Source organism: Aulostomus chinensis, chromosome 11 (assembly GCF_037954235.1).
Source record: "Aulostomus chinensis isolate RoL2024-O1b breed Wild chromosome 11, RoL_Achi_v1.0, whole genome shotgun sequence".
Classification (NCBI taxonomy): Eukaryota; Metazoa; Chordata; class Actinopteri; order Syngnathiformes; family Aulostomidae; genus Aulostomus; species Aulostomus chinensis.
The window spans coordinates 11,924,742-11,942,466 of NC_141330.1; the positions used below are offsets into that span (position 1 = coordinate 11,924,742).

General features: G+C 42.8%; 2 protein-coding genes across 2 annotated transcripts; both read right to left on the reverse strand.

Annotated features, from left to right (window-relative positions):
• Positions 1 to 2,324: 2,324 nt before the first annotated feature.
• Positions 2,325 to 8,820, reverse strand: pdp1 (pyruvate dehydrogenase phosphatase catalytic subunit 1). Its single transcript, XM_086217212.1, has 9 exons — positions 8,702 to 8,820; positions 7,100 to 7,349; positions 6,849 to 7,016; positions 6,461 to 6,672; positions 5,574 to 5,655; positions 5,282 to 5,376; positions 4,365 to 4,533; positions 4,056 to 4,274; positions 2,325 to 3,801 (listed from the first exon to the last, which is right to left on the reverse strand). Exons 2-9 carry the CDS (start codon positions 7,334 to 7,336, stop codon positions 3,427 to 3,429), a joined length of 1,557 nt encoding a protein of 518 aa, XP_086073338.1. The 5' UTR covers positions 7,337 to 7,349; positions 8,702 to 8,820; the 3' UTR covers positions 2,325 to 3,426.
• Positions 8,821 to 9,184: 364 nt separating this feature from the next.
• On the reverse strand, positions 9,185 to 17,606 carry tmem67 (transmembrane protein 67). The gene is made up of 28 exons (XM_086217213.1): positions 17,363 to 17,606; positions 16,355 to 16,443; positions 16,181 to 16,274; positions 15,985 to 16,084; positions 15,122 to 15,185; positions 14,939 to 15,010; positions 14,800 to 14,862; positions 14,186 to 14,340; positions 13,965 to 14,073; positions 13,772 to 13,858; positions 13,443 to 13,508; positions 13,211 to 13,364; positions 13,019 to 13,133; positions 12,609 to 12,714; positions 12,230 to 12,286; positions 12,038 to 12,136; positions 11,844 to 11,942; positions 11,485 to 11,571; positions 11,303 to 11,402; positions 11,083 to 11,222; positions 10,844 to 10,984; positions 10,667 to 10,747; positions 10,467 to 10,583; positions 10,258 to 10,374; positions 10,054 to 10,161; positions 9,816 to 9,918; positions 9,578 to 9,720; positions 9,185 to 9,479 (listed from the first exon to the last, which is right to left on the reverse strand). Exons 1-28 carry the CDS (start codon positions 17,565 to 17,567, stop codon positions 9,399 to 9,401), a joined length of 2,952 nt encoding a protein of 983 aa, XP_086073339.1. The 5' UTR covers positions 17,568 to 17,606; the 3' UTR covers positions 9,185 to 9,398.
• Between the last annotated feature and the right edge of the window lie 119 nt (positions 17,607 to 17,725).

Consider the following 17,725-nt stretch of genomic DNA (forward strand, 5'->3'; position numbering starts at 1 on the left):
TTTGACCAGCAAAACCCTTTCAGTTCATCTTTTCAAGTCCTGGTGGATGTTTGTGTCAAATTCAAAGAACGTTTGAGAAGAACAAAACGTCCATACAGACAACTGAGTACACAAGGCCTCCATCAAGGCTGCAGCTGCCAGACATTAAATCAGTGGACAGCAGCTGTAATGAAGCTGTCGGCTGTTTTAAACCGATAGATACTAAATAGTTCCAAGGTGCAGCCCCGGGTGTTGCTCGTGTTGACAGCACAAACACTCCTCAGCTCAATACAGTTTCTAGATAAACAGAATATCGTCTTTACACTGAAAAATGTTACATTGAATGCTGCATATCAAACTGCGGGGAACAAACATAAAAGAATATCTTTGAGAAAAAAATCTGGGAAGTTTTTTGTTTTTTTAAAAATTTTTAACACGCCTCCGTCATCTAAATCCCACAGAGGTGAATAATAAATTCCTGTTTTTTTTTTGACTCATCTGGACACCAAAGTGGAAATGACGTGAGTATCCAAGCTCATCCGGAAGTGTGACTAACTGTTCGATCATTTATAAACCAAACACACCAGTTGTGCTTGTATACAGGTCACTTACTTTACTACAAATATAAGAGCATTTCCCCCTCTACATTCAGACATTCTTCAGTGAATGTGGGCCGCTGGAATAAATAAACCGTTGTATTTGCCGTCAGAGTTTAATTCCCCCCATGGCACTAAACACCACAGCAGTAAACGATCCATGTTTCTGGTGCACCACTCCGTCCGTGTCGTGTGTAACAGTCCACTAAAACAGACACTTAAAAAACAATAAACATCACTAAGACACTTTCCATTTACCTGCATGAGTTTCATGTTTTGATGTCATAGCTGTGAGAAATCTGTTGACTTGTGTCAGTGATGACGATGACCAGGAGTTCAACCGCACAGCCAAAGAAAAGAAGCTATAAAGCGCCATGTCTGCCATGTCTGATACTGTATTTCACTGAAAGGCTTTAGGTATTTGTGTAATATTTCAACTCCCCCTGGTTAACATTTATAAACATGAAATATAATAAGGACAATATAAAATGTATGCGCAAAGTAGAATCACTGACAAATACTGTCACTAAAAGCAGTGTCTGCTAACAACCTCATTAAAGTGTTACAAGCTATTTATTGAATATCTGTGATATACCTGGGAGATTGAAGTAAAGTAAAAAAAAGTGTGTCAGTATTTCGAAGTCTTAAATATTAGTTTCATTTTTAAAGTGACAATGAACTGTACAACTGGACGAGAAGTGTCAAAACAAAAAAAGTGCAGAATGAAACCAGCTGGTATCGGGTGTGCGTGAGCCTAATTTGCGGGCGATTTTCACCTTTTTTTAAATGGGTTTTTGTTTAATTTGCAAATGAAATAAACGTTTTCAAATAACAGAGCAGCCATTTCAAGAGAAAAAATCCGTGAATTGCCAGCGGTGCTTCATGTGTTTCTGGTTGAATGCTACAAGCTGTGACCCACTTCCCCCCTCCTGGCTGTTTATTCACATTTGACTGATTAAAAAAAAACAAAAAAAACTGAAGTGAAAAATCAGAAAACAGGTGGACACTTTTAAAATCACCCAACATGTATCCATGTTTTATTTTATAGAATCGTTCAAACGTAATAATTTTGACTGATGTCAAATTTGAAGTTGATTTCAAGCTCTGCAATTGCAAGAGTGCCGAGATGTGCGTGGAACAGCTGCTGATATGTGGCAGGGTTGACCTCATACATGGGGACGGTGTTACAGCACCATCTAGTGGCGGAGGATACACTCGCAATAATCTTCAAAACTCATGAAAATAAGTGTGTCACTAGGACATATAACATCACGCCCAGCCATGTTTGCAGATGAAAGCCTCACAACACACTGACCTGCAGGTCTCTGTGCTGTAGGTCAGGGTGTCGCCTGGCTAATATTTCATTTATTTAGTCTGTCCCGTGTCAGATGTCCTCGTTAGATTAGTCATCCTCATTCGTGACAAGTTCGGAAAAGTCCAAACATTTTAGACGTACTTTATGTGAATGTATATCAACTATATTAAACTAGATTTAGTCAAGAAAATCCAAATTTATTTAATTGGTACGGGGGCTGAATGCTGTTTTTTTTTTTGTTGTTAAAATCTGTCATGAGTTTTGTCATTTATTAATTTTTGGATATTTGTCTACTAAACATGAAATAGAAATAGTCTTCTAACATTTTTTTAACTAGTTTTCATATGTGAAACAAACAATTCTACGGGTTTGTGTGTGTGTGTGTGTGTAAATGTCAAGCCTTAATTGACCCATTGACACAAACAAGTGGTGTGTAATGAGTGTTTTATTAAATCATTCCATATACAAAACTTGACCCACATAAATTACAATTTATACATACACCTGTAGATAAAGACTTGTAACATACTGGTTGAATAAATATTCCAACAGCTGTTTGAAAATGTACATTCTGCTTATTCATTTGGGTTTAAATACAGCGAACACAACATGTGGTTAGTGTTGTAGTGGAGGGATTCACTGCTGTCGCACGATGTCAACATCGCTAATTACCTGCTGCAACGGAGAATAAAAGATGTAACATCCCTTTAGTCCTCACCATCCTTGGATGAGACACTCACTCGAGCCAAAATAGACAGAAAACTGAAAAAAAGTGATAAAATGACCGACGCGCAAACCTCAAGTATGTGGTACAGTCATGTGTGTGTGCGTGTGTTTGTGTGTACCTGCAGCAGTTCATGATTTGCGTTTTGGCTCGGTGCTTCCGCAGCGCATGATTTGAAACTAGATGGTGTTCGGTCAGCTTGTACCTTCTTCCAGGCCGCGTGATGTCATCAGCTCCGATTGCTCATCACCCGAAGGCCTTTTTGGCGTTAAACATGAATCATCCGTTTTCCTAGCAAACAATCACAACTGCTCAAAACATGAGTTGTAAGGAAATCAAACTTCTCCTTCCTTCTTTAACTGTTGCATTTAAAAAGAAGACAAATGAGATTAAACAAATTTTGTGTAACAGAAGTATTTGTCTTCTTAGTTTGACCCTTGAATCATGTCTAGGGGAGTTGGGGGGGAATTATCTCGTAAGTCCCAACATCATCCTCTTTGGATTTTCTATCATTTCCGCCCTGCTGAGTCTTTCAGCTGAGGACGGTGAATTGTTTGGCACGAAAACCCTCGTAACAGCCACAGAGTGAAGTGTGTGTTTGAAACAGTCACACAGAGATATTGGCAACATGAATAACAGGTTATGAAAGCGGTTATAACACAGTCCTGAACTGAGGTTTCTGAGTGACCATCTTCTCTAAGCACTGCATAAAAAAAATCTTTACATAAATAGTGTTAAACAAAGCTAACCCCGCCTGCAGCTGGACAGATGTTCTCTTGATATGGTATATTTGTTCACATGAGTGTGTTCTCCTATCCCTCCTGCCTCTGGGCTCCGATCACATGAGGGTTGAACTGGGAGATAATTATGGTGATGTCATCGCGGTACATGCGTGCCAGCTCCTCTGGCAGTGACAGCATCTTTGAAAGTCTCTCGTGGTCAACTGTGCCAAACTCGTTGTTTCCCACCGCGTGACGCATCAGGTGGGTTGCCGAGTTCTGATCCTCAAAAGCCGAAGATGCCCGAGCCTTCCTCTCATCTAGGAGCCCCTGCATCTGTCCCAGGGTAACCCTGTAGCCCCCAACTTTCAGCGGCTGATGCTGGTGCACCCCTGTTAAATATTCCCCAACTATACGAACCACTTCCTGCCTGTGAAGGGTCTCCCAGAGGCCGTCAGAGGCGATCACCTGCAGGGACACATGGAGGACAGCTGTATCAGGTAAATGTGACTTCATAGAAGCAGTAATAACTTTAATATCCCAAACATCTTTTTAACCTGAGCATCAACATCCCTAGCCGCTGGTGAGGCCTTTAGCTGTCACCTCAAACACTTCCTATCGAAATAGTCACCATGGTGCTGTAGATGATCTGAATATTTGCCATTCAACACTTTGTATTTGGTGAACAGTGGATGAGGGTGGAGCTGTGCCTCAAGTCTCACCATGAAACGGTCCTGCGGCCGCAGCCTGTGGTAGGTGATCTCTGGCTCAGCGGTCAGGTAGGGGGGCGTGTGGTAGTTTGGGGGTATAAACTTGGTATGTTCATTTTCATGTAGCTGATCAGGTCCAGACTCCAGCACCTGCTTCTGAAGGTCAATACCCCACTTGAACTTCACATCCCCAAAGGCACGGAACGGCATGAGGAGGCCGAGCAACCGGTCCTGACAGACACAGACGCCAGTGGGGTTTCGTAAAAGATGTCGCAACAGCAGTTAAGCAACTGTGAGTGTGTGTGAGTGTGTGTGTTGTACCTGCCGTATAATGGTCTTCCTCTCTGATTGAGGGTGTTCTCCCAGTATCCGAGCCACCTCGTCATCATTCTGAGCGCTGTGATCATTAGAGAGGGTGTGAGCGCTGAATGAACCGTCCTCCTCCTGCACCCCCAACACAGCCCGAGCATCCCCGGCGTTGGCTATATACCTTCACAAACACAACCAGACACAGAAAACTGAAGCCACCAGCTTCATGTGACTTTAAAATTAAATTTCATGAGAGGATGAATCAGTTTGGTTTGAAGGCATGATGAGGACAGAGGCAAACGGAAGCTGACACTAAATCATGATTCACGAGGTGGGGGACTTTCCCCCTCAACGATCCTATGAAGCGAACATTATTCTATCAATTTGCCTGGCTGGCTGCAGCCTAAGTAAATTGCTCTCCTTAACTCCTAGCAGTCTGTTTATCTTTCACATGAGAGGAGGTGGGATGGAGAGTAGCGATCTCTTCACCAGTGAAAGTATCCTGATGCCAGTGCCAGAAAGGCTGCGCCGTCCGTGTGGCGTGTGAAAGAAAACAGGCTGCTAAGAGTCTTGGGAGTTGAATGATGGGGAGCCTGAAGCTCTGGACAAACAATACAGCGTTAAGGACCTGCCTTGATCAACCTGGAGGCTGAGGGTGGGGGGCTGTTGCTAGGTGATAACAGTTACCGCCAGCTCAGCCAACAACAAAGATCAACAGCAGTCACTGCGTTTCAATCAGTAGAGGGCAGTTGCTGTGTAGATTTATGATAATCATATGCAGAATTCAAATATGTCGCACGAAAATATGAGAATAGGAGACTTGAACCTGACGACAATCAATGTCCATACTGATCGGGTTCCAGCTGGACAAAAAATGTTTTAGTTACTCTTTAAATTTGTGTGTGTGTGTTTGTGCGTGTTATTCGTACAGGTCTGGTCCATCGATGTGAGCCACGCACGCCGTTGCTCCAGAGAAGGCCACTCTCAGAACCCAGTAGTGCAGGAAGGCATTTGGGTCTCCGACCTACAAGCCAGACAGGAAGTGGGTCATACGTGGTTTGAATTACAGGGGTAGGCGATGACACCCAAGGTCCTTGTTAAACCAAAAAATTTGGAAGCACGATTTTTTTTTGACAGCAAGTCAAATATAATTCATGTGTTCATCCACAAAGTTCTTGTCCAGAAGCTCAGTTTGACACTGAGTCAACAGATGGTTCTCACCTGAGCTTCCAAAGAAATATCACTGTCCAACCTCTTGAAGGCATTCAGCAACGCCTCCCTGGTGTCTGCCACATCTCCAGGGCTGCAACACACACACACACACACACGTCTGAGACCAACAACTGAACTATTGTCTAAACAAGTGAGGGACCTGTACAGGTGAGGGTGTGTTGCTGCGAGCTAACTTTACAGAAAGAAAACAGGATCGTCCAGTTTAAAATATGAAGAAACTGCACAATGTATTTAACTCAAACTAATAATGAATAAATACTGATACACACATATATACATATATATGTATATGTATGTATGTATTATACACACACACACACACACATATGAAAGTTAATCAACATGAAGCAAAATCGATTATTTTTCTCAGTCAGCTTTTACTGAGCCACATATATTCAGATTTTTATGAAGCAAAATTTCCATGACTTTTTCAAAATTGTCTGTTTTTTTGAACTTTTCACAAACTTTTCCAGGCCTGGAAATTGCCACGTTTGAATTCCATGACTTTTTAAGGTTTTTCATGATTAAAAGAACCCGGTTTGAGGTCTGACTAAAGCTGCTCAGGCGCTTATTAAGAGTATCTTAGCATTTGTGGAATCAAAAGTGTGTAATCCTGGAGCAAGTGGGTCTTGTTAATTGTTCACAACAAAAGTGCTGCGGTCCCACCTTACACCAGAAACAGTAGCAGCCTGATGAGGAGCTCAGTGGGCATCGTTGTGCTCACCAAGGCTTTTTCTTATTAAGAAAAATCTCATGAACCCACACAGACCAGACACTAATTAGTTCTGCCGATATTTTCATTTCCCCTTCCAAACCATAAACTCTACAGCTTGAAAAAGAAGCGCCTCCATCTATTTTGGTTTTACTGAACTCACCTGGTAAGATCGATTAACTCCTGCCAGTACGTTCGGAGGCTGTTGAAGTAGAGCATCTGAGCCTCCCTGCTGAAGTAGTCGTTGGGGTGTTTGTGCCACTGCAGGATGGGACTGAGGGCCCTGCCGGCCTCCACTGCTGCCTCCAGCTCACACAGGGTGTCGTGGGGCAACAGCGACACGGCGATGTAGTAGAACAGCCTCTCGCTCAGCGCCTGGGATGGAGGAACACAACGTGTGCTTTTCACAATGTACAAAATGTGAATATCTTAGAAACTTGCAGGTGAATATTATCAGTCACCCAGGTCTTGGTATCTCCAAAAGCTATGTAACAGTTAAGTGAAATGGGTCCAGTTGAGAGTTATTTAATAGAGCACACTGACAGTCGTACCTGTGCACAGGCACAGCCGGCGTGGCCGTCAAACACACCCAGCAGCATTCCTCGGGTCTGCAGGCACGTGGCGGCACTGCGTCGGTCTTCTATGGGAGCATTGGCTGGCAGCTGATTGCTCTCAAATCCCATCACTGATGACACGTTCTTTCCATCAAACTCTGGGATCTAAAACCACGGCACATCAGAACTGTGAGACTAAAGCAAAATGTAGAGGTGGATGAGAGGGAGACGGCGCAATGTCCACAAACCTTGAAGCTGTACTCGTTGGCTTTCAGGATGGAGTTGACCTGGGGAGGCGTGAGGATGTAGCTGCGGAGCATTGAGGTGGTCTGGTAACATCTCCGCCATATATAGGATGGCTGCTTTGAGGCAGGTTGGTGAGAGAGGAGCCCTAACTGGGACGGGTGTTGTTGGCATGGTAACAGACTGGAGGCCAAGACCTTGGCACGAGGCAAACTCCTGAGCAGCTGTGATGTCACGGGCATGGCTGACGGTGCACTGCATGAATGTAAGCGCGCGCACACACACACGCACACGCACACACCAGTGAGGTAACGACCAGCTTCTGATCTTTTGCCAATGCCTCAGTCAGAGAACTAAAACACTCCAAGGAATCCCATGCACACAAGGACACCTTCTTCCTGTGAGGCAACAGTGCAAACTATCAAGTCCCTGTGCCAAGCACTAGAGGCTATTTTGGGGATTTGCTTTTCTCATAAAATTAGTCTTAGTTAAACACTAATTATACATTATCATCACAAACAACTCATATAAATTTAAATATACAATCTGTTTATCTAACTTTTGCACAGCACAGGTTCTGCAGAAACCAAACTGCAGGGAAATGTCAGTCTGTTTCTCCACTGCTTCAGCAGAGATGAAGCCTAACATGAGTTGAGTGTCTTCAGCACGTGACACCAACCCAACACATCCAACCTTCCTCTGACTCGTCTCGTTAACGTGCGTGCAACACCCTGCGCATTCAGTACAGGGATTTCGAACACAGGAGAAATCATTACATTTGTATTATATTGCAGAGCCTTAATACTTTACAATTTTGGTCTTGGAGTTTTAGGACAGTTCACTAAGGAAAATGTGCAGATACATAAATTGCACGAACAAGTACTGAGGTCCGGCTCCAGTTGCAGCCCAGGATAAGTCAGGAGAGCGGAGCCCCCTCCTAAAAATAGCGTGGCAAAAGTCTCTGCCATGACATTTGGATCTCGATAAATGTCCCGTCTGGTCATGGCCTACTGAACTGAATATTTGGATATGATATGACAGCGTTTCATAATCAAAGTACATCTGCTACATCTCTACGGGGGGGCTGCTGAGCAGAGACGCAGCAGCACAGGCGATGATGCGGCCAGTAAAATGTAGACTGAGCAAATACTTAAGACGCCTGTCCCCTGCTGTCCCGTTCCCGCTATCCTGGACTAAACCGAGTGTCCCAAACTCAACCCGACCGTGTGACTCAGACCCACGACGGGAGCAAACGAGGCTCTGCACGAAAGTTTCCATGTTTATTGACATCGCTAGCTTTCCCTTGCTAGCATAAATTCCACAAACGTCAATCAACACAATGGAGATGTAACAGTCACGGAGGCTCGCCACCACTGACGAGTACAACAATATGACACTTGGAACCAACGTGACCTCCCCAACCGCGACTTTACGCCGGACAGACGAGTCAAATTCATGCTAACGGTGGCTACTGGCATGAGCGGGTTACACCCACTCAACACCGCCCAGCCGTTCGCCCGTGTCTACCCACAACTGACAAGACTGCACCAGTTCCAGCTTACTTCTACAACCCAAAGTTAACGAGGAAGAACAAAATTCGCACTCACCTTTACCAAGGGGGGCTAAAAAGTTACTGAAGTTCATGACTTGACACCAACCCCTGCGGTAAGTGTCGCTCTCCAGCGCCGCACCGCAGACTGAGCGCTGATTGGTTGAGCCCCGAGCTCGGACGTAATCATACGCGTACCAAGGGGGCTTTTTAAAATAAGAGGCGATCTCCTGCTTTTGTCACCGCAGAGACGGCCTACAATAGAATCGTGTACGAATGTGAACGCGTTATCATCAGTTATCTTTAGATATTATACGCCCAAAACGTTTTTGCGCTCTCTTGATACCGTCAGCTAAAGAAACCATCAAATATAAATCATGTTCAGCTCTCTGAGCACACTATTAGGTGTATTAACCCAGATTTCCCATTTTTTTCAGTTTGTTCTATTCTCATCAGCTTTATTTTAGCTTCATCTTTTTCTTTTTTTCCACCATTTCAGTGATTGTCATTGATTATCTTAGTGCCAACCTACAGGTTGATGTAAAAACAAAACTGAAAATATGACAGTCTGAGTGTAAAATTTTTTTTTATCAAAAACACTACATCTTTACAAAAGGTATTTACATCATGAAACAGACACTAAAAAATGTAAAGATAAGTAAAAAAACAAAACAAAAAACACCGCAGACACTGTGAATATTTAACACCCTCAAGAAAAATGCCATTAATTCACCAAGAATTCTGTAGCAGGGAACTTATATCAGAAATCTCTCATCCACCAGAGTCTTGTTGACAAGGTTCTTCCTTCCCATGGAAATGCGGATCAAGCGAAATATCTGAAAGACGTAAAATGATTTTTAATACATCACTGAATGTTGTTTTGTTTTTCTAAAAACAATCTAATAGTAACACACAGTGTACATAACATACTAACCATTTGCTGAACATATGTAAGCACAGCAGCAAGGACGAAGTTCTGAGCGCCGAGGTCGACGACACAGAAGAATAAAGTGTCAAAGATCAGTAGTGTGGCCTCGTTTCCGTAGAACAGCACATCGCTGAATGAGTGGGCCTCGTCTACATGGAGAAATGTTAACAGACATTTGAACACACATACTGTACATACACAAACAAACGTGAGTGTACAATGTGTCTGGGTCAGCGGTCGTTACCGTTGTAAAAGATGCTCTTCTCATTGGGTTCAAGGAACTCCATTCCTATGACCCTCTCAAAGGCCAGTTTGTCCTTCACTATATAGTCCATGTCAGGGTGGGCCTGAGAAACACATCAAGCTTATCTACACCACACACTCTAAATCAGGCCAATGATTAAAAACCACTCCCTCTGTTATTTAACATTACATGAGCATATATTCAGATCAAACCTTGCTGCGATTATTTTTGTACTAACATGGTCTATGACGGATCCCAGAAAGTGGTTCATGGTGTGGTAGGCCCGGATGATCTGCTCAGACTGGGTGGCTGAGGATGCATCTATCAGTCGTGAAGGCCCGTTCCTCTAAGAAGTATAAGACAATGAGGGTTCAAAATGCAATTTTTTTTTTTGCTGTTTGAGAGATTAAAGCCAAGTCTCAATAAAGAGACAAGCACAAACCCTGCTGATTGAACTCCGGATCTTCTCATGCTGCAGGCTTAAGTGGTTGGTGAGGGAAACCTGGAAGGTCTGGATGTCTGTGTTAGGAAGTAGACCTCTTTGACCACACAGTGACTCCTTGACAAAGAAAAACACACATAGGAAAGAAGAATTGTGACGCTTGTGCTGCGAAATTGATAAGGCCAAACTTCCAAGACTGGTGCACTTACAGCTTCTCTCCTTAGATTGTTATTCATTTCTTCCATGTTGGTGTCAGCGTGGCCATGGACAGAACGCCCGTGGATGTAGTAGCCAAAACACCGGTGAGTTAAGAGCAGCACAGAGACCTGCACAGACACACAGACAAAACACACTTGTGTAAAACACTGCAAACAGATAAATTCAGTACAGTCTGAGCTTTGTCACTTACATTACTAATGGAGCAGAGATCCACAAACTGGCGGATTTTGTCCTCCACAAAGTGCTCGTGAAACACAGTGAAGAAAATCACCTGTATGGCAAAATGATTCCACACTCATGTCTTTTTCTTTTTTTCCCTCCCCAAGACTGGCAAGAAGATGTGTGACATTAATAGGGTAAGTTTCACCTGCAAAAGTCCAACACAGAGCCAGAGCGCAGCCGTTACACCGTACCGCAGCGTCAGGCAGTACGAGGGGATGTAATCTTGCGGGGAGCGCTGAAAGGTTGGCCAGGGGTCCCTCAGAGCAAGGTTGGAGAAACCCACGACCTGAATGATACACAGGGACAATGTAAGCTGGTAGAACTCAGGAATGTGATAAAAAGGTTATGACAAGAAAAAAAGTATTTATGAGGAGGAAGATGTACTTGGAGGAAGAAGAGCACAGCCATGATCTGAAAGGTCGGACTAATCTTGCGGATGGTCTGGAGCTCATTCCACTCATTAGCCACAAAGTAAGTCCTCCAGATGCTCACCGGAGAGGGTTCACGTTTCTGCTCACCAGTTGCTGACAGGTGTGAATATTATGATTAGATGCTCATGAAGAAGGGAAAAACTTTTGTGAGAGCAAAGGAAATATGTTTTTACCCTTCACAGTACTGCTAGCTTTAGCTCGTGGCCTCTCCCAGTCAATAAAGAACACATCAACGGTCAACTGCTGGACCAGCTTGTGGAGAAACTGGACCGCCTGAATGCAAATACACTTGATTTCTAATAGAATCACACCCTCTAGTGTTCATTATGAATCATACAGTTTAGATAAATCTTACCTTAAGAGCAAAGGCACAACCAATGTAAGACACAAACTGCTCCTCCTGACCAGGCAGAGGTAAAAGCACTGACACGAACCGTTGAGCCTAAATGCACACAGATGTACAGAAGAAAAAAAACCCATCAATATATCAAACATCAATGCAGTTTTCCCATGCTTTTAAATATGAATCCAAACCAAAGAGGAGTAGGAGAGAGAAAAACTTGCCTTTAACGTCTAAAGAGTGCAGAGAGAAAAACAAACAGTCCATGCAAAAAAGAATGAAACAGTGTTGGAAAGAAATGAATGAGGAAAGAGAAGCATTAAAGAAAGGACATCCTGGTAGAAATATTAAAAAACACACTGATGGAACAGCACCTTGTAAAAGATGAGCCAGTAAAGTCCAGTTCCCACAGTTACGATGAAGAAAACATTGGCCAGATCTCCGGCATAAAACAATAAAAACTTCAGCATCGTCTAAAGCCAGAGGAGGGAGACGAGAGAAAGAACATCAGTTTCACACCTGCATTGACTGAAAGGGCTTCGTTAATGACACGTTGAAGAGCTTTTACCCCCATGTCGATGAGAGGTGAGGCGATCCTCCTCTTCCAGCTGATTGTCTTAAGCAGCGAGTGGAGAACAGCCAAGCCTCCCATCACACCGATTGCGGTCTGCGCACAGAAATGATTATATGAACGCTCGTCAGCAGCATCCGGTCACAAGAGTTCTTCAAAAACCCACACGCTCGTCACACTTCTACTCACATTTGTCTTCATGCGAGCCTCATTCTGATCCATCTCGTATTCCACAGCAAACGTAGTCTGGAAACAAAGGCAAGGCAAGGCAAGGCAATTTTATTTGTAGAGCCCGTTTTCACAAACAGTTTGTCTCAAAGAGCTTCACATGGCATCATAACAACATCCTCTGCCCTTAGACCCTCAAATAAACGACTAAAATGGATAAAACTGTACAAAAGCATAATCTTGAGATATAGACTTTTTTTCCTCTTTGAAAGACTTTCAACAATGGAAAACAATCTTTGCTCACATCTTACAGCAGGTGCTGGACACTTTTGAAGACAGAAAATGTGAGCTGAAAGTTGTATTTTAGTGTGTGTGTGTGTGTGTGTGTGTGTATACTAACAGACACAGTTTGTGTACTGATATCCGTGATGGGTACATCCCTGTATGCCACAGTCATTAGAGGGGGATAGACTTGTCCTTCTTGGGTACGTGGAACCAATTGGAACCTGTCAAACACACACATTTTAGTAGTGCTGCCCCCTGAAAAGGCGATTATTTGAAGCATCTATCAGAAGCCCCCCAAGATGATTCTCTCTCAACTGTTCTCTATCAGATTGGCCACCTCATCCAAATGAATACCCTCCAAGAATGAATGTTTTTCAGTCAGGAACTGAAGCTTGCATGCATATATGCTGCTTTGAACAAGTGTACCTACAATGGCAAATAAACCCCATGGAATCTAAAAGCAGCTGCAAAACAAAAACTACTTTTTTTCATATTATTTCCCTCTGTGTAATTCAGGACCCTCACCTTATTTTGACAGTGCTAGCCACACGTATGACTTTCGGAAGGGCGTTTCTCTCTCTTCCACTCAGCGTGTCGACAAGAAACATGCGTCTGGACAGGTACCAGTTCTTCATGCCCTCTGTGCACAGACAAAACAAATTACAGCAATGAACACATAGACACACACCTCCAACACTAAAAATAATAAAACCCCACCTTGGTTGATAAACCGCCCATTGTATTGCTGGTTATAGATCAGTGTGGGCAAGGGAAGCAGTTTCCTGTCCTCTTCTCCTCCAAGTTCCATGAACACATCATAGAACAGCGGCTCAGGATATGTATGCATCAGCTCTTCCACTGACAGATCACACTAAGCACACACACACACACAGTAAATCAACCGGATGTAAAAAAAGAAAAAAAAGCTGAGTTAAATGAGCAGACTTACGGTTTCTCTGTATGCAGTTCCAAAGCTAAAGGCTGCTTTTTGTTTGACAGCTGATTCTGGACAGATCTTACAGAGAGGAGAAGAAGAGTGGTGGTTTAGAGAAAACACTACCTTCCTTTATATTCCATATAAATCATGATACATCTGAATCAGGCTGTCAACACATTTGCTGCATCAACTACTACCCTTTTAACAAGCTGTATAACTGTAAGAACTGCTAAGACGCTGTGATTTAGCTCTGCCATCTACCAACACAGATAAAGAAAAACATGTTTAAGAAGCCATCAACTGAACCAAGAATCTGTATTCTTTGTCTGTCTGCCTTTTACCTGGAGATTCCCTCCTCCTACATTTTCCCATCTGAGGAACTCTCCTCTGACATTGTAGACCGCAGCAATCAGCTTAATGTCAGTGTTCTGTTCAACATACAGAAGATGAGGCATTTCATGTGTAATGACTTACAAGGTATTTAGAAATGAACAGCTATATAAAGACATTATTTATCAAGTTAATATTTCTCACCTTGTTTTTTCCTCTGAAACTGAACCCAACTGGAACTGGATCAGTCTGAAGCACTCGACTTGCAAGTCCTGGTTCATCCCCATAGTAGAGCCACGGCAGAGTGACTCTCCTGAAAACAGGAAAGTGCTGTCAGTCAAATGGCTGAAACTGAAATACTGAAATGACTGAGTCATTACACAAAATCAAAACATCCACACATATGCTAGGACAGTGTTGGTTACCAGTAGGAGATGTCCTGAGTGGAGCTCATAGCAGCCCTGGCTCTGAAGATGGAGTTGAAGAGGCCGCAGGCATCGTTGCTAATGCCACTGAAGGAGTGCATGTTCATTACACACATGTTCCCCAGAGCCTGGCAAGCCGTCAGGTTAGAGAATACCTGAAGATATAAAACACACTTACACTCAGCATCGAAAACACTAGAACGGCTCAGAACAGAAACACTGATCTAGCTGTTAGTAGGAGCCGCGAAGTTTTCCAGCCATCGAAGCTCAAAGGGGGTGAACCTTTACTGAATATTCACATCTGAGTCCTGTGTCATTCATCAACTTAAATTTTCATCTTTTAGTTCCATTTTTGTATAAAAGTAAGTCTCTACGGACAAGTTTGCCTGTCCAACTGGGACTCTCTTCACTTAGGCACACATTTCCATGACTTTTCAAAACCTTTTCCAGGTTTAGCCATCTGATTACTACATGATCACTCCCCCTACTGAGTCATCATGCTACCCCATACGTGACTTTTCCTGAAATCCCAAATATTTCATTGTGCTTGTGTCTCCAGTGTGGAGCAAGTTTTCAAATGTGTAAATGTAAAGAAAGACCCGTAGTGGAACTACCAGGCAGGCTGCTGATGAGGAGTACAGGTTTTTGACGAACCAGGCCGACTGGACGCTGAACTTCTGTAAGAGGAAAAGACCATAAAATCAGAACAAGTCAGAATGAGTGAAAATAAACTGAGGGGATGAGGAGACTCACCAGCTGAGCAAAGTTGACACTGGGATTAACGTTGCTGGAAAGGCTGCCTGGGGGGAAACATAACCCACCTGCCTGGAAAATCACATTGACATGGACACGTCTTGTGTGGTTCTTTGACTGAAAGGTACTTCAGTTGTGTGTGTGTGTGTGTGTGTGTGTGTGTGTGTGTGTGTGTGTACTCACCAGGACATTTGGGGGTTTACATGTACAAGAGTTCTTAATGAAAGAAGCCTGACATCGCTCACACCTGGGAAGACAATTTTGGAGACATCATCAAGTCAATCTTTCTTCACATTCTGACAGCACGATGAGATTAGGTGGACATAAACCACGGTGGCTCCAACCAAATTACAGGAGATTAAACTATGCAAAAAAAAAAAAAAAAAAAAAGGTAATGGAATGAGGTCGGGGTAGATATACAGAAGATAAAACTTGGAACTAGCATTGTTGAACATTTGATATCTTTGTCTTACAATTAATGCATTTATTGGACACAAGCTTAAGACGTTATTTTGTTCTACTGCATAAAACACTTCAATAACTACCACACTTGTAAATCTTGCAGATCTTAGGTCTCTTTTAAATTGGTGGTTGCAAATGAGAATACAGATGTTGTCTTTAGCACAGATCTAGCTGAGGTCTTTAGCACAAATCTAGCTGAGGTGACACTGAAATCATGAGGCTGCAGTGTAAATCATTCATCATCGCATAAGATCAACATTTACAACATAAAATTTGTAAAATGGATGTCCACTTATGTAGATCATCTTGCAGAACAAAATATGCAAGTCTCGACACACAGCTTAATTTCAGCTATAAACCAAAATACATCCTTGGCTATGCTAATTTTTGGCAATTAATATTTGCCTAAACAAATCATGTATGTACAGTTTAAAAAAGGTTTATTCATTGTGTCATTTCCAACTTCAGATTAAATGAGTTCTAAGAAAAATCGACTGCAGTGTCTTCTTTTGCAGCCACTGAAATACACAGTCATAAATCAAATGAACGAATTAATGAGTGTTTCCATGTTGTGGTTGTAGTACCTGTCTCCGCTGCTGTTTGGTTCTGAAAAAGCCGGGCCATTCCCATCACACACCTCGCACCTGGCTTCCTCCAACATGTTTCCACTGACATCCCTCTCCACTGGAAGAAACAGTCCACAAGCAGCCGGGTATACTCACTATTAACTCACTATTTCACAGGGAGCAAATTAAAACAGGTTTGTCTTTGGTGACTCACCCAGGACATGATTTCCTTCTGGGCACTTGCACTTCCCCTCGTCACTGAGGCCGCCTGGACAGCGAATACATCCAAAGCCGTCATTAGTTACTGCCTGCAAAAGAGATTAAGGAGTATTAATTCAAATAACATTAAAACTCTAGGCAGAGTGATATGCAGCATCATTGGACTTACAGGCTTGTCAGAGGGACACGGCTGACAAGTAATTGAGGCCTCATCCGTTGTGACAGTTTGGTATCCAGTTTTGCAAATGCAACTCAGCCCTGCAAGAGCAACCAGCTGATCAGTACAACAGATCTAATCCACAGAATCTGTCAAGATTTATGACCAAAAAAAAAAAACACGGAATGGGATTAACTGCTCAGCTTCCCTCAGTCCTGCAGTTTTCCTCCTGTAAGAATTCAGCAGCATTAAGTGTCTTGTTGGGCAATAAAGAGTTAAAACACTAAAAATATCAATTGTCATTAAACTTTGAGGCAATATCTCAAGGAGACTGGCTCATTATCACAAAAGCAACTGCAAAGAATTTTGGAGGAAGGATAGCCTGTGTCAGCTGAAGGAACAAGTCCTGGTATTCTGTTGCTTAAAATGAGGCGAATTACCTGAACCATGCACCTGTTGATGAATGACAAGGAAATCTAGTTAAAAAAGTGTGCCCAGATTCAGAGAGAAAAATCTACCTTGCAGGGGAAATAAGTGAACAAGAATATCAGGAAGTATAGAGCAACATAGGGATTATAGTCTCTCATATGCCACAAGGCTTGCTTTTAGAACTTTTATTTACGTTTTCCTTTGTTGATTAAAAGAATGTTTAAAATGTATAAAAATCTCATGTGAGATCTCATACTTACCTTGCAACGTACTATTACTGAAATACAACAGGGCTTGTTTTTGACATAGTAGGACCCTATTGTTCTACTGCAAACATTATGAGTTAACATATCGTTAACGGGTGAGACTGACACACCCATCTGCAGTTTTATTCCCCTTCTTCTTAAAAGAGTAAACTGTCGTGCCATGTATAAGCTAGCTAATTAGCTAGGTTTTATAGAGCTCACTAGGGGCTATTTATTTCGAATGTGACCTATCAGCCTCTGGTTAATTTGGTACAACTATCATAAAACCACAGCTGATACACTAACATTACCGAGGCTCGACGTGTTTGTGGTACTTTATACCGACCTGTTGTGCTCCGTCGTTGATTCGGACCGCAGCTCACACACGACAGACTCGAGATATCGAAGAACTCCTCCGCGCTACAATCTGAAGGAGCCTGAAAAGGGATGATAAACTGCTGACAGGGAAGCATGTGAATGTTTATTAAGAGTAAAAACAATACAAGCACCCCATATCGGCTACTTATAGGCGGTAGCGTCCCCGTCGCCATGGTGAACAATGGTCTTCCTTGTTACCCACAATCCAATGCATCCCGCGTGATGACGTATATGTCGAACGTGTGTCTTTTTTTTCTTACCGAATTTTTATGCCAACATTAAATGTTCTTTTCATAACAAGGGACAGGATTTTAGGGATTTTGAATACATT

What these genes read in the sequence shown, in the direction of transcription:
- pdp1 (XM_086217212.1), bottom strand. Translation starts at nt 7,336, where the DNA reads ATGCCCGTGACATCACAGCTGCTCAGGAGTTTGCCTCGTGCCAAGGTC. An exon ending in CCAACGAGTACAGCTTCAAG is followed by an intron (nt 7,017 to 7,099) that starts GTTTGTGGACAT and finishes CCGTGGTTTTAG; the next exon opens with ATCCCAGAGTTTGATGGAAA. An exon ending in GGCCGCAGGACCGTTTCATG is followed by an intron (nt 3,802 to 4,055) that starts GTGAGACTTGAG and finishes GTGTCCCTGCAG; the next exon opens with GTGATCGCCTCTGACGGCCT.
- tmem67 (XM_086217213.1), bottom strand. Translation starts at nt 17,567, where the DNA reads ATGGCGACGGGGACGCTACCGCCTATAAGTAGCCGATATGGGGTGCTT. An exon ending in CCAAACAGCAGCGGAGACAG is followed by an intron (nt 15,186 to 15,984) that starts GTACTACAACCA and finishes TTGTCTTCCCAG; the next exon opens with GTGTGAGCGATGTCAGGCTT. An exon ending in TGGGCGGTTTATCAACCAAG is followed by an intron (nt 13,134 to 13,210) that starts GTGGGGTTTTAT and finishes GTCTGTGCACAG; the next exon opens with AGGGCATGAAGAACTGGTAC.